The 23198-nt window shown below is 38.4% G+C and overlaps 1 protein-coding gene across 4 annotated transcripts in view; it reads right to left on the bottom strand.

The window, feature by feature from the left end:
- Tbc1d1 (TBC1 domain family member 1) overlaps nt 1–23198 on the bottom strand; it is a 218940-nt gene that overhangs the window by 76305 nt on the left and 119437 nt on the right. For all 4 annotated transcript variants that reach the window (XM_027938840.2, XM_071614212.1, XM_027938823.2 and 1 more), the window contains 6 exons: nt 21199–21303; nt 20527–20659; nt 14611–14702; nt 8191–8301; nt 1809–1937; nt 178–264 (listed from right to left, as the gene is read on the bottom strand). In XM_027938840.2, the coding sequence (XP_027794641.1) occupies nt 178–264; nt 1809–1937; nt 8191–8301; nt 14611–14702; nt 20527–20659; nt 21199–21303 (657 nt within the window). The remainder of the gene's footprint in view (nt 1–177; nt 265–1808; nt 1938–8190; nt 8302–14610; nt 14703–20526; nt 20660–21198; nt 21304–23198) is intronic.

The following is a 23198-nucleotide window of genomic DNA, read 5'->3' as shown; positions in this document are numbered from 1 at the left end:
GTAGAACTACATGACCAGCCCCTCCACCTGCACCAAGGCGGCTGGAAGTACCAAATTTGGGGGGGAATTGGCGGTATGAGGATTTTTTTTGTTGTTCTTTTCAATAGAGACCTATAGTTAGAAGATGAGCAAAAACTTTTGGTTTCTCCAGTGTCGTAAAAAGAGATATGTGCTTACTTTGCTGATGTTACTTAATGTGCTAGACACAGAGCTGTCCAGATCCACGCTGATAGAGTGTTCCTGCAGGCCTTTGGCTTTATTACCCTATATGAAGAAAAGACAGTTAAATTATGAGCCCTGAGGCTTATGCAAAGGCATTAGCCACAGGCATGTTGGTCTATTTATATAAACTCAAGAAAAAAGCATCCATTGAGAATTGCTGGTAAGCATTATGAACATTAAGAAAAATCAACATTTCTGTTTTGTTTTGTTTTTTTTTAATTGTTGTTGTTTTAAGTACCACACCAAGCTAAACATTCCAACACACTGTGGATCAGTCCTTTGGCAGGAAAAATAGGCTGGAAAAAGACAATCCATCTACAAAGAAAAGCAAGTACTCAAACAAGCACTCTCAATTGTTCTCTCCCAAGTCACATATCATCATAACGAGACAGCTGCCCATACCCTGAAATCTATTTTTTATCCCTCTAGAAGCTCTCGAATGCAGCCCTTCCAACCGTTGTTTTATAAATAGACAGTTTTTAATTATCTCAGGAGATGTTTAATTATCTCAGGGGATGTTACAAATTTTGTCAGAAATATCCTCAAACAAAATACATTTTAATTTTCTTTAAGTAAATAAAGTACGTTTCAAAGAGGATTTGCCATAAAATCACAAAGAACCACAATAAAATAGTGCAAGCTCCAAAAAGGTGTGAAACTTGGACAGAAAAATCAAATGTTGATTTCTCAGATGTGCTATCAAGGCTATGTATACTCCTGGAATGGGTTGGTGGTGGTGGGAGGGAGTGATTTCTTAAAGAAATCCCAGATGGATGTGTATGTGTACTTTGTTCTTTCTGTAGTTGGTAAATTTTTTTCTGTAAACAGCCAGAAAGTAAATATTTTATGCATTCTGAGTAATATCTTGTCTGTGGCAAGTATTTGATTTTGCAAAAAAGCAGCTTTAGACAATAGGAAAATGAATGAACATGACTGTGTTCCAATACTACTTCACCAACAGGAGGTGGATGGCAGACCCCTCTATACAGTTCCAAACACTTAACAACAGGAGCCCACAGAAACTGGTTTTTTAAGGTGTCACTAGTAACACCAGGAAGAAAAGAACCCACACCAAATATATCATCTGTGCTCTCTTCAAGGACTGGCCAGTGAAGAACACTATTTGGGGAGGGAAAAAAAATTCCATGGAATAGAATACAAAAGGTTGGAGAATATATCTTTTTAAACCTTGGGCATGGTGGGGCATGCCTATAATCCTAGCAACTCAGGAGACTGAGGCACAAGGATCACAAGTTCCAAACTAGCCTCAGCAACTAAGTGAGGATTTAAGCAACTTAGCAAGATCCTGTCTCAAAACAAAAAGTAAAAAGGGCCAGGATGTGGCTCTGTAGTTAATGGCCCCTGGCACGGGGTTACTGCAATCCCCAGTACCAAAACAAAAAAGACTGACATTTAAAAACAAATTTAAAATGTAGATAACATTGTTTTAAGACAGAAGACATAAAAAAAGCTTGTACATTTTTTATACTTTATGATTAACACTGATATAATAAAAGCATAGAATTAAATCTTATACTTTCTTAAAAAGTGATTTAACTTAAATCAGAAGAAATTAAACCACTTACCCGGGACAAAATACTTTCTAAAGACTCTGTTAAAGATCTCTTTGCTTTATTTTTCAGCATATCTAGCCTAAATCGAGTGGCACTGGCTGGCAATTCACTTCCAATATTTTCTGCTGCAATCTGTGATGCCTGAAAAAATAAAATCATGAAAAGTTAAGTGATTTTTAGCTTCCTTAAGAACCTCTAGAATTCATCTTTTTGGAACCAGGCCATCATTCTGAATCTGCCTATGCTCTCATCTGCTCCTTAGTGAAATGCCTATAGATCCAGGAGACAATTTGTCCTCGAAAGCTTATTTTGATTATCCCAAATAAAATGAAGAAATGTTAAGCCCATTAGAGGAGTTCCCTCTTCCTTAACTAACAATAATGTGAAACTGAAATCATAAAGGAGTTTGACAACCACTAAATGAAGTTCATTGCTACTTATTAACAAGGAGGTATGTTAAAAAAAATGAAAAATCCTAAATTAAATTGCTTCTTAATATGGACTCTTACCTGATTGCTTCCAGCTGGACAATTCTATTAGAAAAACACACAAATAAGCAAATGCCCCACTATTCTGAATTCCAACATAGTCTTCATTGTAGCTATTACATATGTCATGCATATAAAAAAGCATAGTGACTACTGTAACAAATACCTTTGCTACCACCTAGGTCTGGCTGAGCTAGCATTGCCATGAGTAGGGGCTCTGGAGCTGATGCCCAGATCAAATGGCTCTCACTGGTCCCTAGCCATGTGGCCTTGGCCGTCTCAGTTCCATCACTTGAAGACTGAACTTTCCTCACAGAGCTATTATGAGATGTTAATAAATTAACATACATTAAAACACTTTAAGCAGACTGGACCTCAACAAATGTCAACTATCTACTCCATGCCTACTATCTACTCTATATGCCTCCTCCTCTTACTAGGAAGTATTATAGACATCCTTGAAGTCTCCTGGTCAATAGCCACCACCCTCCATATAACCAGTCTCCTAAATTTGGTTTTTATATCAATTCACATTTTGTACATTTACATATATGTATCCATAGAACATATGTTTATGTGCAGCTGAAACTTTAAATAAAAGTTTACTGTACAAATTCTTTTTTTTTAATATTTATTTTTAGTTTTAGGCGGACACAACATCTTTGTACGTGGTGCTGAGGATCGAACCCGGGCCGCACACATGCCAGGAGAGCGCGCTACCACTTGAGCCACATCCCCAGCCCCCTGTACAAATTCTTCTGTAATTATCTCTCTCCTTCCAAGGTTGTTTTGGGGATCTATCCGGGTGGACAAATGTTCTTTGACTACTTTCATCAGAGTGCAGTACCTCACTGTATAACCAATGTATTCATGTTGCTGTTGTTAAACATTTGCCCCCTTTTCTTTGCTCTTACAAAGGAGGCTTCAGTGACCTTTCTTAAACAGATTTCTTACATTCACATGAAAGGTTATACCAGGTAAATAATTAGGATGCCCTTGCTGGGCCATGGAAATTATGCATTGTCAGCAATAACAGATATTGTTAAGTTTCTCTTTCCTAAATGGTACCAATGCACAGTACCAGAATTAGCACAGGAGAGTCACATTTACAGGGTATTATATTTTTACATTTCTGTCAATACAATAGGCATAAGATATGCCTTCCTTGATTCCTACCTCTATTAAGCATCTTTTAATTTCATTCAGTAATCTGATGCTCAAAGACAGTACATTTTCTCTGAAAATAATGAAACCCTAATTTTCCAATGAACATTACACAGTTTTCAAGGCAAAGAAAAGGTTACGCTAAGAAATACATTCAGCTTTGTATAAGAACAAACCTCAAAAATGATTACTGGCTTGGAAATTCCTTCTAGAAGGGAGACTGCCACTTACTTTTGTGTTTTCTTAGTCCTGAACACACAATCTCTGGATAGACAAGCTTGCTGAAGAGGGAGAGGATGGCCAGGAGCAGGGCTGCATGCCTGGCTCGGGAGGCTAAGGCAGGAGGATTGCAAGTTCAAGACCAGCCTTAGCATTTAGTAAGGCCCTAAGCAACTTCACAAGACGCTGGCTCTAAATAAAATATAAAAAAGCCTGGGGATATGGCTCAGTGGTTTAAGCACCATTGGGTTCAATCTCCGGTACGAGAGAGAGAGAGAGAGAGAGACAGAGAGACAGAGAGAGAGAGAGTGGTGATCACCAGGCAAACCCCTCAGGACACACACCTGAGGCAGCATGCAACTTGCTTTGCAAATACTAACTTAGTGCCTGGTAATGCTGTACACTATAGGCAGGTGCTTTGACAGTTGAGATGGGTCCTATGCTATCATTTCCTAAGAACAGAAGCCTGCTCACACTTGAGACAGTCTCCAGGGTAAAGGAAATTATCTACAAAGGGCCCTTAGGGAGCTGATTTTAACACCAGTTTACCCACACAGTTAAGACACTACAGAAATACTTTCAAACTGAGAATAAGATTTTCATAAAAAGAGAATCAAACTGTATTGACAGTTCTGACAGGTAAGGAAAATATTGGCTGAATGTCTAAAAAAAGCAGTAATAGTAAATCCCACATAGAGAGACAATAAACTATACTTGTGTAAGTTTTTAAACAAGGCCTGAATCTCTCTTCATATATATTATATATGTGTATTAGGTATTCACCTAATTCAATGCTGTTTTTGCTCTCTTCTACCTCTAAACAGATCCTTTTCTATGACTAGAAGATGATAACCTTCTAGTCTGACATAGAAGGTGATAACCTAAATATAATTTGGAGGTAATGTGCAAACAAATTAGAAAATAATATTCATGTTTATCTAAAAATATAAATCTAGAAGTCTCTCCTTTGAAGATGATACTGGTTCTTAGATAATTACTTTATAATTTGGGGGCTCCATAGTGAATTCTACTACAGTCATCACACTGTCCATACTTTAATGGGTGGGAAAGTCTGAGTGTGAGAGCTTGGACACAAGTGATAAACTGATGCAACACTGTTCTCAATCTGGAACCTATAGTCCCAGGATGGCAGTCCACCAGCAGCCTCTTTTACAGAAAAAGCATGGAGAGACTGCAACAGTCACAGTATGACCCACAAAGCATGAATTGCTGATATGCACAAGAGCAGGGACAAGGCTTGGAAAGGCCATGATAAGAGGACAAAGCCAGAAATAAAAACATGCACTGCAAGATTTCACTTATGACAAATTCTGGAACATGCAAGACTAATCTAGGGTGAGAAACAACTCAGTGGTGGCCAGAGGAGGAGGTAGTGAGGACAGACTAAAGAAAGATAATGGGGTCCTGTCTGGAGTGACAGAGATGCTCCACATCCTCATGTTCAGGTGACCCAGTGTAGCAGTCCTCAAAACTCAGTGGATGCTACAGGGATGATTCATGTGACTTGCTATGAACAAATTTTACCTCCAGAAAGTTAAAAATGAATATCGAATTCTACTTAATAAGATGCATGCTAAAGTTTTTAGGGATAAAGAGCTTATAAGAAATTTTCTCCAAAAGGCATCAAAAAAACAAGGTGAACTAAAAGATGGACAGACGCATAATAGAGCAAATCTAATAGAATGTTAAAGTCTGCAAAATCTAGAGGGCATCTGAATGCATAGCAGAATCCTTTCAACCTTTCGGTATGTTTGAAACTTTCCTAATAAAATGTCAGGAAGAAAGGAAGACAAATTTATCTACTGGAAATGGACTCAGACTAACCCATTAATAGTTATATAGCATTACCTTTTGTTAAATTCCTTTTAAAAACCATGATCAGAATAGGCTTGGCTGCACATAAGCTAACTGGTTGTCCTCTGTTCCCTTTTTCTCATCTCTAAAATGGGATTGTGACTTCCCACCACAAAAACACTGTTGCAGCAAGAACAGAATAATTCACATTAGGAATGAGAACTCCATCTGATGCGTAGCAGCATTCAGCAAGTCACAGTTGATTTAATATTAATTTTTGTACATTCCCTGCAGATACAAGTAGAAATGATATGCCCACTGAGACAAGACATCCTCTAAGTGTAAGTGTGTGTATGTGTGTGTGTGTGTGTGTATGTGTTAACTGTTGGTCTTTGCCCAAATTGACTCCTTTTCCATAAGATCAAAAAAATTGTTCAGTTTCTTTTTGATAAAAATCAGCTCCTCTGTCAGCACTCAACACTATCCTTTTATTCTGAAAAGTTCATACATGTCACTACTGATGTGTGCTGACTAAGACTCACTATCCTCCGCCAATTCGAAGACTGGTGACTAGGGAAGTTGTTTGTCAGAGTCATGATCCTTTTAAAAGGTACAGAGAAGACCTGCCTAGGTCACATCACAGTACATTTCTAAAGATCATGGGAATTTAGGTACATCAAAAAGGCAACAAAATCCATGGGGTTAAACTATCTGACAGCAAAAAAAGCAACCAGGATTCCATCAGTGAATTTCATAAATGTGATCCATCTATAAGGCTGTTACCGCTCTGAAATCTTGCTGCTCAGAGCCCATGAAGTATCCAGCCTGTAACTGCCAACCATAATTACCGCCACAGCCACAAGCCTTCCAGGCCACTGTTTGGAAACTCCTAGTCAAAGTGCTGCAAAGCCCAGTTCTACTTGTAAGGCTCTCAGTTCCACTAACTACTCTGTTTCGAAAATGGAAAATTCTCAAAAAATTTAATATATTTCTCCACTGGACAGATCTATGCCCAAACCATAAAAATATTACACTGGTCCATAAAATTGAGTCTGCACTTAGGTCAAAACTTTCCATCTACCATAAATGCTTCATTCATTTCCCTGACAGTTATGGATTACTTCAAAATTATCAATTTCCTGTTGGAACAAGGAAATTGACTGACTCAGTAAGCACACAAGAAAAATTTTTAAAAGGTACAGAGAAGAAAAAGAAATGGGTTGAAAAGTGCACTAGGGGATTCATTGGAAACCAATTGGGGCGGTCCATTCACAAGTGGAGTGGACAAGAGACTTGGAACCCGAGGCTTTCCTCCAGGTCCAGGCTAGGGAGCAAAGAACAGCAGCAAACCACAGTCAAGATCCAAAAACATGACATACTGACACCAACGCCACTGCTGTGGGGCCCTATGAAAACAAAACCATATGGGACATTGAACAGGAGCTCTAAGAATTCAGAAGGACTGATTGTCAAAGTCAACCAGAAGGCAGAATTCAAATGAGGGGAGTTGCTAAGTGCATATCCAATTAAAACTGCACCAAGATTGGCCAAATTATATTGTTACATTGTGTGCATGCACAAATATGTAATAATAAATCTCACCATTCTATATAATTATAATACTCCAATAAAAAATATGGCCCCCCAAAAACTACTGCTTCAGTTTAGGTTTCTGAATAGTGAAGGGCATCCATGGGGAGAGCAGAGCACTGAGCACTAACATGCCTTTTGCCTTTGGAATAGGTACTCACACAAGGTTAAAAAAGAAAAAGGCACACTGGGTGCAGTGGCAAATGCCTGTAATCCCAGCAACTTGGGAGGGTAAGGCAGGAGGAGGAACTCAAGTTCAAAGCCTGCTTCAGCAATTTAGCAATGCCCTAAAGCAACTTAGTGAGACTCTGTCTCAAAAGTTTAAAAATAAAAAAGGTTGGGGAATGTAGCTCACTGGGAAAGCACCCATGGGTTCAATCACCAGAACCAAAAAAAAAAAAAGGTAAAGGCAGGATGCTTTTGCAAACTAAGAAACTTTAACACTGTCGGTGATACTGATTTTTATCTAAATTTTCTGAAAATATAAAACACATAAGGTTTGAATCTGTTAATGATGAACTGATTCACACGGCGTTAAGAGACATAGGAAAATGAACCAGTACACCACATACAATAAACCCTAAACTCAAAGGTTTTTGAAGGCAGGTAGCCCCAGCCCCTGACAAGGTACCCCATCAACAGCAAACCTAAATAAAGCTTGTGGACAGAAGATAGGAGGGAGGCTAATAACACTTAAACCAAACTGTGTAACACTGTATTTGACATGTTATTTGACTACCTTACAGTTTCATAGCATTTACACTATAAAAGACTCGAAGGTACTCTGTGTAATTCCAAAAGCAACCATGCAATGACATTCCCATTTCCTAAGGGAGAAAGGTAAAGCCACACAGACCAGCTCTCAGCAAGTCACACAGCTCCCAAGGCAGTATTCATTCTTAACTTAATTCTCCAGATCAGAGCACCTGCTCTAACGCCCAAGAGACACAGAAACTTCTCTCATCTTCTCCAAGCATAATCTAGCCCTGCCAAATTTCCCCTATATGTGTAACAAATGAAAAGAAAACAGGGAGAAAAAAATGTTTCAGCTTTCAGAAAATCCCCAAGACTCCATGTATATTGTCCCAATAAGTTTGTAAGAGACAAAAGTGGCCTACCTGCTTCATCTCCCCGACGTGGATGTGTTCTTTCTGCTTCTCTTCATACAAACATCTCAAAAAAGAAATGATCAATTCATTCTCTCGCTGCTCACTCCTTGGTCTCAATTTCTTTTAAAAAATCAGAAACAAAATATATTACATTTATTCTTAATTATCAACAAAATTGCTAAACCATCCCTTTGGAAGTGCAAACAGCTTCCACCTAGATTAGTGCTTTTATTCAATCATCTCACCAGGGGGCGCCAACAATCCTAGTAGTGAAGACAACTTTTAAAAAAGGACAGACAGTGGTGCTAGCGGTTCAGATTTAACTTTTGATATCTGATGTTCTAAGAAAAATTAAACATCAGATAGAGGCAGGCAAAAATGTTTAATAAACAATTTTTAAAACACAAGGAAGAAACAAAATCCATGTAAACACCCAGAGGTCAAGAGTCATCATCATAAGCTCTTTTAGTTAGGGAACACAGTAACTGGATTCAGGGTCACAGTTTCATGCGCCAAATATGTTCACCATGAAGCACTTTTGAGTAATCCCGTGAGGCACACGCTTCCACACAAAACTTCATAGCTGTTCTCTCCCTCTCCCATCCCTCCCTCCATTCCTCCTTCCTCTAAATTTTAAGTCTTTTAATTTTTAGACAGAGAATTGGCAAAGCACCACTGGACTAGAAATCAAGATATGCAGGTTCTAGCTGCTAAGCAGAGCAAAGTCATTCTCTCTTAGCCCTGCCCCGCCTCCATTTAAAATGAGAACTGTGCACAACATAAATTCCAAGGTTTCCTCCAGCTCCCACGTTATTTGGATTTGAAAAATCAAGAGTCCATTTTTATAAGGTCATCTAATTTAACATATTATTTTCTCTGAATGTGAGGAATACAAAAAACTCTGGAGATAATTTCTGATCTATAAACTTGAGAAATATATCTCTTATACTGACAGTTATCCACTGCCCTGTCTTCCTTCTCTAACTCTAGACTTTCAGCCTTCCTTGAACCCAAAGACAAGGTGTGCTAAGTGGATCAACTACACAAGCAGCTGATTCTGGGTCAAGGTTACTCTTGATATTTATTATCCTTCATGTTGCAGGTATTAAAAGCAAAGGTGATGGACCGTAATTCAGACCTTCTAGAGTACCCTCCCTTGAAGGAACAAAATATGCAAAAGACAAGTTGTTCCTATTATTTAAGGAAAGACGGTAGATGATTAGGAGGGTTTATTTTCATGGAGGACCTCTTGCTCTTTTCAAATTTAAGATTTCAGTATTAAATATTTTAGAGGTCAAACAGACCTGGGTTCCAAACTATGGGTACTGACTTTATGAAATTTTACATGCTATATGCAACAAGTGTTTTGTTACAGAAAAAGTTTGTATTAGAACCTCAAAAAAGGAAAGTAGTGTGCAAATGCCAAGATCCAACTTAATTACTTCTAGATCCCAAGAAGGTTATGGATATACTGAGACTAAAAGTCTACAGAACAACAGAAGCTCTCATTCATTGCTGGTGGGACTACAAAACAGTACAGCAGCTGTGGAAGACAGTTTGGCAGTTCCTTATAAAATTAAATTACCCTTACCACATGAACTAGCAATTATACTCCTTGGCATTTACCCAAATGAGCTGAAGACACATGTCCATACACAAACCTGTACATGGATGTTTACAGCGGCTTTATTCATAATTATCAACACTTGGAAGCAACCAACATGTCCTACAATAGGCAGATGGATAAATAAACTGCAGCACATCCATGGGATGGGGTATTACTCAGCAACAGAAAGAGATGAGCTGCCAAGCCACAAAAAGATATGGAGGGACCTCATATTATTAAGCCATCCTGAAAAAGCTGTATGCTGTGTAATTTCAACAATATAACAGTCTGGAAAAGGAAGACTATGAAAACTGTAAAGAAAAAAAAATAATTCAGTGGCTGTCAGTGATTGGAAGAAAAGAAGGATACACAGGCTGAGCACAAGGGATTTTTAGAGCAGTGAAACTACTTTATGTGATCTGTAATGATGGGCACAAGACATTATACATTTGTTAAAACCCTATAATGTATAACGCAGAGAACCCTAATGTCAACTATGAGCTTTAGTTAATAACGTAGCAAATACTGGCTCATCAGTTGTAACACATGTACCACACCAATGCAAGATGTTAACAATAAGAGGAAATTGTAAAGTTATAAGGGAACTCTCTGTACTTTCCACCCAATTTTTCTGTAAACCTAAAATAACTGCTTTTAAAAAGACTGAGGGAAGCAGACAGGAATTATGAGAGACCTCTGAGCAGGGACAGGCAGCGGTAGGTTGACCTGCTCTTTGCTTCCTGTATCTTTAAACCCTGGGCTACTCACGGGAAAATGTGTGCTTTGCTTAGAAAGACTCTTCTTAATTGCTTATTTCAAAATACCAAAAAAGGAGGAGTATTAGTACATTTTTTTTCCTTCAAATGTACATGAAAGAAACTACCGGAGGCAGAAAATGACAGGACAACTGGGTGCAGTGCACTCCCACAATTACTTCCCATTTGAAACTGAAGCCCCTAAATCAGAAATCACATCCCAGAGCTGCCACATATCAGAGGAAGTTGCTACAGCAGAGTCACATGTCTACGGGGTCACACAAGGTCAAGAACTAAATCTTTTCTCAAAATGATTCTGAAATTTGAAGAGAGGCTGCCCTCCTATTGGGTTCAAACAGATTAGCCAAATGTCACTACCCTGAAACTTCTTAACAGACCTCACCATTCTCAAGAGTGGCAAATCATTATTTCTTAAAAGTATAGCATTCATTCATTAATCAGACAAATTAAAAAAAAATAACGGAGAATAAACTTGTATAACAGAACTTTGCAGTCAAAAAATCACATGCTAGTTCACAAAGTCACCTATGGTGTCAAAAATTTGTATGATGGTTGGGTAGGGTGGGGGGCAGTAACCAGGTGGGACTCTGTGGCACTGGAGGGGCTCGACTTCTTTTCTTGGCTCTGGATTCATAGGTATGTTCACCTTACAAAAATTCACTGAACTGGAAGTGGTGGCACACACCTGTAATCCCAGGTACTCAGGAGGAGGCAAGAGGATGTAAGTTCAAGACCAGCCCTGGCAACTCAGTGAAACCCTGTCTCAAAATCCAAGAGGGCTGAGGATGTTGCTCAGTGGTAGAGTGCTTGCCTAGCATGCCTGAGGCCCTGGATTCAATCTCCAGCACCACCAAAATAAAAAGTCACTGAACTACACACCATTAATATGTGTGTTCTTCTACAGGTATGTTACACTTCAATTCCAAATTTTAAAAAACAACAAATTACCTGCTGAAAGTAACACCATTTTTGCCACATTTCTTAACCTCATTTCTATGAGCATCTTGTAAATTGTAAAGGTCACTGAAAAATAAATTTCCAACACAAATAATGAATACCACAGTACTAATTAAGTCAGTGGTGTTCCAAAGGACCTATTAAAAGGGCAATGCAGATGGGAGGTAGGGAGGGAGGGGGGGGGAAACTGCTGGGAAGTGATATTGGCCAAATTATAAGGTCACATTGTATGCATGCACAAATATGTAACAACAAAACCCATCACTCTGTACAACTATAATGCACTAATAATAGCTGTGGGGAAAAAAATAGAAGAAAAAATTACAAGCAAAAGAACAAGTGTATTTGAAAAAAGTATAAAAAATTTTAAGAAATTAAAAAATAAATAAAAATTTAAAAGACTGCATTTGAATACAATATTTTGATATCTTTTTAAAAATTATAATCAAATCTTTATATGAAATAATTTTTAAAACCATGGGAAATCCAACCAATTTGATATACATGCTTTAAAAAGTGAAATTTCTTCTGACCATTAATCCTTAACTTGTGAAAAGTCATGCTATTTAATGAATCACTGATGCCTACTGAATACAAATCTACTTGATTTATCATCAGTTCAGTATTTAATTAAATCATTCTCTGAAATACAGTCATTCCAAGAATTAGACTTTGAGGCTTTTTTTTTTTTTGACTAGCCCTACTCCATCTTGAAAAATAATTCTTCATGCTCAAGGCAACCCATCTATACCTATGCAACCTGTGGCAGTGCCGCAGCAGGGGAGCAAGACGCCAGAGCATCATCTTCATATGTGCCAGGTGTGTTTAAAAATCACACCAAACAGGTCACAGATAAAAGCTGGCTCTGTGGTACCACGCTTCCTGTCTTAAGTAAGCAGAAGGGCTAATGCCCACATGCCCATCTGACACCTAGGGGTACTCAAAGTTAGCAGCAACCGGCCCCCGTATCATTGCCATAGATATTTATTTTTCTTCATGGTTCTGTTTTTTTTTTTTTTTTTTACATTAAACATTCATTTACAAAAAAACTAAATATGGTATGTATGCTTTCAAAACTATTTAATATAAGCCATTAATTTTAATATTAATTGCCTCATGAAAATTTGCCCTTGACACAAAGTACCCTCCAGCAAAGACTACTAAGAAACATATACTATTCCATTATAAAAGGATTCATAAAACAGCAAATCTGCCTTTATCTTTTTGAAATGTACATTTTTCAAACAGATTATCAAGCAGTGCTACCTAAAAAGAAACAATGACTTGGTTTAGAAAATACTATACGAAAACCACAAAGACCATTAATAAGCTATCAGAGGAAAAGAGCCAAGTCAGTTTGTATCATTCAAGAAAGAGCCATGTTGACAACCAAAATATGAGCTGGACTTTTCAAGCCAATGGAAAATGTCACTTCTCTTTGGTTCAGAGCAACCAAAAATTCTGCAGAGTCTAGAAAAACACATTGGACTCTGGGATATTAACTAAACTTTTTTTTTTTTTTTTTAAGTAAACTTTCATCACCTACTTTTTGTTTGTTTTTCCTGAAGTCTCTTTGCCATAATGTGTGGGATATCTGAAATCCTGCATGGAGAAGAAGCTCTCAGAATCATACCCAATAGCAGCTCCTTACTGCTTCAGAACATTTGCCTACACTGAGTCACCATACCATTTTAGGGAAAGCCATGTGCGGCTGCCTAAATAAAAGTGAAAACCCACACTAGGCAGGGAGATTTGTGCTTCACACTTGCCAGAAAGATGCTCCCCAAACTGACTTGGCAACGCTAGGCCAGGAAGTGGGTCATCACTGTGCCTAGGCTTCAAGTCTAAGTACATTAATAATTAGCAGCAAATGGTCCATCTATTTCTGAATTCCAAGTACAAATCACATTACATTTGTCTAAGAGGATTCTTTAAGAAAAAATAAAGTAGTGAGTCTCGAGTTAGATTCAGAAAATAAAAACAAAGGAAGGAGCAATTACCCTCTGGGCCATTTGTGAAATTTAAAAAATTTCCCATGAGTTTTTCTTTTTTTCTACAAGTAGGTGCCAATCCCACAGCAGGAGGAGAACAAGGGAACAGAAGAACGCTAGCATGTGATTAAAAAAGGACACTACTTTAATCTTTCACAGAAATTAAAAAAAAAAAATAGATTGTGGGCCCTATCTGGAGACTTTCCACAGTAAGCAAGGAGAGAGAACTCAGCCCACACAATGGCCAGTCCCGTTTTGCTCAATCACTCCTTTATTTGTAGAATCTCCTGGTCACTGTGTCCCCCTCCAAAAAAAGATATTTATTCTCTGTCCTGGGGTGTTCACCTACCTAGAAAAGTGAAAAGAATCCATAGAAAATGCTTCGGAGCTAAAGCAGATATGAAATTTGTGAAGACCTCATTAAAGATTCATGCAGAACAGACCACCGACGTGCCAGCATACGCGGCAGTGTTTCCCCAAGATATGATGCAGCAAAACGCTGCGTAAAGAGCTGCTTTCCAGGTTGTTTAAATCAGAAAGTTGATGAACTTGGTTATTGTTCTGTTTTGTGGTTTTGTTTTTTTAATTTCTAGTTTGATATCTTATATGATTCTAAGTAGATAACAGGATCTAAATTTATTTTTAAAACTTAAAAAAAAAAAAGCAGGAGGAGAGACAGCTGTGTTCAAATTCACATTACAAAACGTTTCATTTAATTGCCACACTCAGGGAAATGCTGAGTAGGAAGGGGCTGGCAGAAGTTCCCAGGGGGCAGAGGACAGTGTGGAGACCACCATGCAGGTCCTCTCTTCCAGGCTGAGGTTCTTTCCCTTTTGCAATTTCCCCTCTAGACTAACATAGTTTTCTAGGAGAGATGTCACTTTTCATCAGCATCCCCTTGGAAGCTGAGAAGTGAAGTGACTCTGCAGTTCTGATGCAGTGGTCTCTCTGCAGGACCATTAGAGCTAACACCAAGAGGAACCTGGGGCCCTTCCTCGGGCCGTGACAACACCACTTTCACTACTCTCTGCACAGAACAGTTCACAGGTCAGAGCCTGCCTTTTCTCTCCCACTAGAAATTAAAAACTATGTACTATACCTGAACCTCCTCAAAAATAGTTGCCTGTTCCTGATTAGTTAAAGTTGTCAGGTGTTTTTGGAGTTCTAGTTTGGTTTTGGAAGAATTCATTCCTGTTGAGAGAGGGGAAAAAAAAGAGACATGAAAAGCTACTTAGCATCGTCTTCCGGGCTCCCTCCCTTCATTCCTTACCCACCCACTTCAGGCTGCCAAGGTTCTGTGGGAATTCCCATTGGTGAGTGTCCCAGTGTTAGCACTGTCACCACCTTTCAAATGAGCGCCGATGTCGTAGGCACTGTGTATTGAGCACCTGCATCATTTCCTGTGATTCTCAAAACAGGGTGAAGAGGGTGATGAAGAGGGTGCTGTTACCCCCATTTCAGTTAGGAAAACTGAGGCCCAGAGGGTCCACATAATTTCCAAAGACCACCCACTTGGACTCTTCCTCAAGTCTGCAAGGTTCCAAATTACTTTCTCCATGTTAAAACACTTCACACAATCAGACATTCTCCTCAGAAAAACCATAAATTCATGTGGACATTTATATGTAAACAAGAAAACTTTTTCTGAAGAAAAAAACGATTACTCTTGGTTTTGAAAAATGACCTACATTTTTCTCTTGCATGAGATTTCTTTCACATAAAATTAATTCATGTAGCTAACAATCTTCCTTTCCTATCACATTTACTAATAGTGTTTAGCCCATTTGATTAACATCACAAAGGGTTAAGGTACAGTTATAAGAATAAAATCACTATGTAAAATTTTAGTGTCCACCAGAATCTGATATTTAAGAAATTGCATCCCCACACAAATATGACTTAGGCCCTGTTTTGTGTTTCCTTGATGACTAGAGATAAATGCCACACAAGATGAGAAGATTGAGAATGAAAGAATTTGCTGACCCAATTGACATAAGAAAAAAACTGCCCCCCCCCCACCCCGGTTCCTCTTGTCCCAAAGGTAGTCTTTCTTACCTTTCTTACCTAAGACCACTCCCTGCTCATCCTTGGGGGTGCCCCTGGGCAGGGGCTTGTCTGTAGGAACTTGGACATCATACCTTCACCTTACAGCTAAAACCCAGAGAAGCAGGAGACTGCCAGGTCAGGAGGCCCAGCAGCCCCCAGCTAACGGCTGAGCTGAGACAGAAGTGGCTGCCCTGTCTCATTGCTGCTGCAATCTCTGCATCTAGAAGTCATTCTCTTTTATTTGTTTGAACCCAAGATAACCCCAAGAGGCTACCCAACATTTTGTGAGTGGTATCCCACTTCCCTAACACTTCATGGGCACTATTGCATTTATTCCTCAAAATTATCCTTGAAGTAGGCACTGTGTTTTTAGGAAGTATAGATAAGGAACTGAGACACAACAAAGTCAAGCATTTGTCCAAGGTCATCAGTCAAGTTACAGTTAGAATCTGAACCACATCTGTCTGCCTCCAGAACCCAAACTGAAAGATTCTACCAACTCCCTTGATTAGGAGAGCCAAGTCTCCTGATCCAGGTGGCTTCAAAACAGAGTGAATTCAGAGATGGGCTAAGGTGCAAAGGATAGGTGGGTTTGTCGACATGCAATTCACATAGTCTCCTGGCCAGCCGTCTGTCATATAAAGCCAGGGAAGCAGACACAGGTTTCATGGTATCAACCACTTAAATGTGGGGCTGGGGATGTAGCTCAGTGGCAGAGTGCCTGCTCCTCATGCATGAGGCCCTGAGTTCAATACCCAGCATTACAAAAACAAACTACTTAAATGTGGAAGCAAAATATGCTTACATTTATGAATAAAGTAAACACTCAGTAATCACTAGTTAAAAATCCTCCCCCAAAATGGCAGACATCTCTGACATCATCTAGGCATCATGTTTTGGAAACAGCACATTATTTGATGAAACATTCACAAGTGGAGAAAATCCCTAAGCTCTAAGGAGTGTCAGACTAGAAGAGTTAGACTATATGCTTGACAATTTCAGGTGAAATCAGAGGGCACAGGCTCTTCTTCATTCCAGCACTGTGAAGGGATCCTGCAGTCTCAGCCTGATGCAGTGTCAAGGCACCAGGTTATTTCTGCTCATTTCAAACCCACCAGTCCCACTCAGGTCTCAGCACCTTTCACATGGCTTCTCTCTACCTTCTGCCACTCCAGCAACCATGCTGAAGGCATCTCCCCTCCAGGGCCCCATGTGATGCCAAAAGAGTTTGGGGGCACAGGCAAGGAACAAAGTAGAAAAGGGTACCGGAGTAGAGGGGATTCTCATTATTTTGTCCCAGAGAGAGTATAATTATTTTAGTAATCCCCCAAATGCTCCTCTGAACTTTAAGCAAAGTACCACATACACACCATGGCGCCTGCAGAGTCATACAGTTCAAGCACAGGACTGAGGAAAGCTGCACCTCTTATAGGATGCACCTGCATTTTGAGTGGCTTCTCCAACATCACTGACACCTACAGTGTATTTATTCTATTTTACAGATTCTGGGGCATAACTCAATGACACCAACCAATTAAGAAAACACAGTCTCTAATTCTCCTTGTGACCATGTCACTGGTCCATTCCACATTTATGGAGTTCTTGGTCAAATCATAACTTCCTGTTAGGACTACCCTTAAAGCAGCATACAATAATTTTAAAAACCTCATCATTCTACTTATTAGGAACACAATAGCAAAAAGCAAGGAACTCCAAAACTATCCTTAAAATAATCAACATCTCCTTTGCTAAGGATGCTTCTGATAATGTGCCACTTATAGTTCTAAAAAAGCTTCTTTTCATATAGGTAAAACATACCTCCCTAGACTTCTGAGGGCACTGTTTAATGGCTTGTTCTTACAGTAGTAGAACTTTTTGCCTTGGCTGAATTTTGTGGGGAAAAAAAAAAAAAAGGATTAAATGATAATTTCTAAAACTACAGCAGTTTTAAAACTTTTCAGTTTTAACTTTCTTAAATCTAAGCCAGACCAAAGAAAGATTTATCAAGTGGAATCCTGGAAGTATTCCAGTTCTGCAGATCATGATCTGCTTTATCTTCAAGGCCAAAGTCATGGCTGGCTTCTTAATAAGCTCTTAAGGGACATTTCCGTCATCATTTGCCTTATCTTGACAACCACTAGGAAAGGGTTAGTGATCCTCTGGGTTGGGAGTGCTAGTTAAAGCAAAACTTCTCTCATTCCCAGAAATATTTTGTTTAATGTCAGCAAACAGCAACAACTTGGAAAACAGAGTCAAACATATGAATCATGTTCACTTTGAAGAGCACTGTACACACAATGAATGTTCCCAGACTTTAAAATGTCACCTATTAATCTATCTTATTTTAAAGGAGAAATCAGATACCATGTCACATCCATTAAGATGCCTATCATCAAAAAAGAAAGAAAAAAGGCTGTTTCTTTGTTTGCTGTTTCTCCCTCTGAAGAAGGCCCACATGCTCCCTTGAACGTTCCTCTGCTTTCCTTTCCTAAATAAATCTCTGTCTCTGACTTGGGCGTGCTGAAATTCTTGTATGTCAAGAACTTTGCTGGTTCTGACTTCTCTCTGGGAACTTCCCAGACCCTTCTTCAGAGACATCTCTTCCCATGATGTACCTTGGTGGCCCATATGAGGATCTTCTTTATAAGTGAGGTCCTGTTTTTGTGTCTCAGCCCCATGAAAGTTGTTGCTGAAGAAGCTGAACCTGTCACATTAAAAGATCTCCCCAGAGCTGAAGGGCCTCACACTTTACTGAGACCACTCCCCTACTGGTTGGAGCCAAAAAAAAAAAAGAGATAAAAATTAAGGAAGAAAAGATGGTTTGGAACTCATTAAAGGAACAATGAAGAAAAAATAGTTTGTTAGAATTTAATTTCTTCACTAGAACAAGGGATTAACATGGAAGAGTTGGAGGTTGTAATGTTAAATTCTATATATAGCAAATTTGGTTAATTTCATTTAATTCATTAAATAGTTATTAAAAAAGAAAAACAAAATAACGAGTTTTTGTGGGGATGTAAAAAAATTGCAAATTGTCAACTGCAGTGACAGTGGGAATGTAAAATGGTGTAACTGTTGGAGAATATTATGGATCTTCCTACAAAAATTAAGCATAGAATTGCCATATGATCCAGCAATGTCAACTTCCAAACAACTGAAAGCAGAAACTTGGACAGATATTTGTACACCAATAGCCAAAAGATGGAAACAAACCAATGTCCACAAATAAATAAATGAATAATTAAAATGTTGTATATATGTGTGATAGAATATTATTCAGCCTTAAAAAAGAAGTGAAATTCTGACACAGCTACAACATGAAAAAATTGAGAGGACATTATGCTAAGTGAAATAAACCAGAAATAATAAGACAAATACTATATAATTCCACTTATATGAATTTACCTGGAGTAATCCAATTCCCAGAAACAAAAAATAGAATGGTAGATGCCAGAGGTTGGGAGTAGAACAGAGGAGTTAGTATTTAAGGGGCTGCATTTGGGGGAGATAAAAAAGATTGACGGTGGTGATGGTTACCCAATGATGTAAATGTATTTAATGCTACTCAACTGCATGCTTTAAAAAAAAATTAAAATGGCAAATTTTTTATGTGTATTTTTACAATAAAAAAGGAACTCAGATCTGAATATCAATGTGGTTTTTCTTTTCATTTATAGTGTATAATAAGTATTCTAGATACACAAGAAATGAAATCTTTCTTTGCTTTTTTAATGTGCATAATTTAAATCATGCAACACTTGAAAACCACACAAAAAAGTTTTAGAGATTCTCCAATAAATGGAAAAAGATACAAAATCAAAAAAACCGAGGCATAAACCCCTTCACCTCTGTATTCCCTCAGTGGGCACCAAACCACTCATACCTTAGCTCCTCCTTGTCCCCTCTCAGGAAGAGAGACAACCGGAATCTCCTTTCCTGCCTGAAGTATATTTCCCACCCTCCTTCAGGAGGGACCCCTCCAGTCCACCCTGACCATGCTCAAACTTCTCTCCAATTCTAAAAAAGCAGTCAGATGAAGGGCTGGGGTTATATATAGCTCAGCGGCAAAGCGCTTGCCTTGCAGGTGAGGCACTGGGTTCCATCCTCAACACCACATAAAAATAAATAAAGATATTGTGTCCATATTTTTTAAAAAATCTTAAAAAAAAAAAAAAAAAAGAAGAAGAAGAAGAAGAAGAAGAAGAAGTCAGATGATACCCAGGGTCTTCCCTGAGCATTTTTTGTCTTTGTCTCTGCCAAGACAAGAGCTGCAAGTAACAGCCACCTGGGGCGGGATCCTGAGCTCATTAGACAGTAGTTTATTTAAATATGCAAAATAAATGAGGCCTTTCCTTCCCACAAACACAGAAAAGATTAAAAGGATAATAAAGAAAGTACTTAGCACTGTGCCTGGCACATCTTCAGTAAATATCAGCAGCAAACCGTAACATTTCATTACAGATTCTCCCTGCACTAAGTTTCTAGAAGCCAAGGTCATAGTCACTGCACCTGTGACGCTTTTCCATTCACTCCTTGACTGCAACTTGCCTTCTGCTCTGCTCTTCATTAAAACAGTGCAGGAAGAGGTACTGATGACCTTCTAATGGTGAAGCCTAGTGAAAATTCTTTACATCTTATCTTACTAAGTCTCCCGCAGTGGCTAACATGACTGACCATAAACACAACACTGATAAACATTAGGTAGCCTTTGTTTCTCTAACTTCCCAACTGTCCTCAGAGTACCTTGGATAGGGAGATGGTAAAAGGGGGAAATAGTTATCTATGTATCCCCAGCACCCCACAAAATCCCTGACACATAGAAGATACCCACTGCACAGTAAGTGTACCTACAATCCCTGTGACTAACAGGACCTTCTGTTAGGCAAAATCCTGCAGCAGATGCTGCTATCTATAGTTTTCCTGGGCCTTTCACATCACTACATTACAGCTTGCAAGTGCCCCTACTTACCCTCTATCCTCTCACAGAGCTTGTGCAGGGCCTGCAAGGGGCAGCCCTCACACAGCTGGGCTGGCGCTTTTGCCGTCTGCTGCACTGCAGCCACCGTGAAAGCCTGTTTCAGGGTCATCATGATTTCATCAACCTAATGGAAGAGAAGAGAAATTAAAGCCAGCAAAAAATCCATTTAAAATTGGCTGGGATGAGATGTCAAGAAAGCTATGGAACAGAGTTGGTAGTCTGAGATTATTCTGGACTTGCTCCACAGGTTGATGGATGATAGCGGTAACAACACTAAGATTATTATCTGAGAAATACTAATTAAAAGGCTCAGAGCTCTTAAAGCAGCTAAGGTAAAAAAGTAAAAATACAAATTAAATACTGAGTGGAAAGCAAATTCCTCTCAGGATTGAAAGTCCAATGCCATTTTAAAATGCTAGATTAGACCAGAAGGTGAAAGTGAGCATGTTCTTCAAAAATAATTTAAATTTAAAATGCATACCCAAATAAGTCTCAGATGTGTACTATCTAGTTATTAGTCAAAGGAAAATAATGAGTAAATAATTAAAACCAAATAATGACATGTCAGTGAGGCTACACTGTTTTGCTAAGGACAGAAAAATCAGTGAGGTTGAAATTCCTTGTCAATAAGCTTCTGGATAAGAAGCACTCATCCTCTCTCACCAGAGCTTCATTTGTGCACTGGAACACATAACAGACGAAATGGAAGCCACCACCTCCCGAAGACTCCCGGCAGATAAACCCAAAGTGGTCCACGTGTCTGATGCCCTGCGGAAGGCAAGGGAAGATAAGCGCAAGTTGAGTTGTATCAGCAGAGGCGCCACTGCCCCAAACACCAATGAAGCTTACACAGCACAGTTTTAAGGAATACTATAAAATTACTATTTTTTCGGATATTTTAAAATCAAAAAATACTTAAAATAAGGGCTGGAGTTGTGGCTCAGTGGTAGAATGCTTGCCTTGCATGTGCGAGGCAATGGGTTTGATTCTCAGCACCTCATGTAAATAAATAATTTTTAAAAAAAGGTCCGTCAACAACTTTAAAAATATTTTTTTAAAAAAAGGGGCTTGGGATGCGACTCAAGCGGTAATGTGCTTGCCTGGCATGCGCCGGGCGCTGAGTTCGATCCTCGGCACCACATAAAATAAAATAAAAATGTTGTGTCCACCAAAAACTGAAAAAAAAAAATTAAAAAATTCTAAAAAAAAAAATATTTAAAATCACCTCTCGAATAAGAAAATTAACTTTGCTCCACTAAATTATTATTCTGATTGCCTCCCATGAGAGAACTAAGTTTTGGTACTCGTTTTTTTTTTTTTTTTTTAAGAGAGAGAGAGAGAGAGAGAATTTTAATATTTATTTTTTAGTTTTCGGCGGACACAACATCTTTGTTTTGTATGTGGTGCTGAGGATCGAACCCGGGCCGCATGCGTGCCAGGCGAGCGCGCTACCGCTTGAGCCACATCCCCAGCACTCGTTTTAATATGACAAAAAAAATTAAAAATTTTCTTAAAGCACAAAAAATTGAAAAATCAAAGGCAAACTAAGATTAATGAAGAAATGCAACTGTGTGTGCATACACATGCAAACATATGTATATATAAAGGTTAAAAAAAAATTAAAACATAGTTGTACTTCTAAAATAACAAACAAGTAAGGGGGATGAGGATGTAGATCAGTGGTACAATGTTGCCTAGCATGTACAAGGCTTTAGGTTTATCTCCAGTATCATAAAAATAAACCAAAAACAAAACAAAAAAAAGTAAATACTGAAGTAAACTAGTTTGATGACTGAGTAAAAAATTACACATATATAGAGTAGAGAAGCTTTAAGCAGAAGATACTAAGACCAAGTAATACCACAGTTTCCTAAGAGCTCTTTCAAATAAACATCAACATATAAACATGTTTTGAAAGCAACAGCCAACAGAAGCAACAGATGAGACATCCCCCATAAATATTAACATATCAAGGTCTTCTGAAATCCCCAGCACACAGAGCCAAGTGCTGACAGCCTATAGAGTTCAGGTGATTACAGAAACCCAGGCTGCACTTCTTCAGGAAATAATTAAGCTATCACATCATAAAAGAAAACATTTAATATTTTAACCAAAATAGAAGCAAATCAATATGAAAATTCTATGGATAATCTCACTTTCAGGCCAACTATTTTCTAGTAAGTAAGTAATCCCTGATAGAGCCTGGCATCTCAATCAATGTTCCCCAGTAGCATATCAAGCACATACTGGGAACTTAAGGAAATACAATTTAGGAAAATATCTTTGAAAACAGTTCCATATTTCACCTACTAAGGAAGAACATTAATGGAACAACAAACTCCACCATTATGTACAACTATACTGCATCAATAAAAAATGTGGGGAAAAAAACAGATCACTATTTTCATATTTTGGAAAAAATGACTTTTGAACAATCAAGCAGATCACATTATAAATCAAGAAATACTGAGACTTTTATCATATCTTATTATAGAAATCTAAAAATCAAAGTTTAAAAGAATAGCCAAACACTAACTTAAGTGATCTTGTATTTACAAGGACGAAACTGACACAGCTCATCATACTTGACAGATTCCTCTAAAATGAATCTCTATAAAACATACCTAGGAAATTATTAATATGGAAGATTTCATGGATAACTA

The sequence above is a fragment of the Marmota flaviventris genome, chromosome 7 (assembly GCF_047511675.1).
Source record: "Marmota flaviventris isolate mMarFla1 chromosome 7, mMarFla1.hap1, whole genome shotgun sequence".
In the NCBI taxonomy this organism is placed as follows: Eukaryota; Metazoa; Chordata; class Mammalia; order Rodentia; family Sciuridae; genus Marmota; species Marmota flaviventris.
This window is presented reverse-complemented; position numbering and strand designations above follow the sequence as displayed.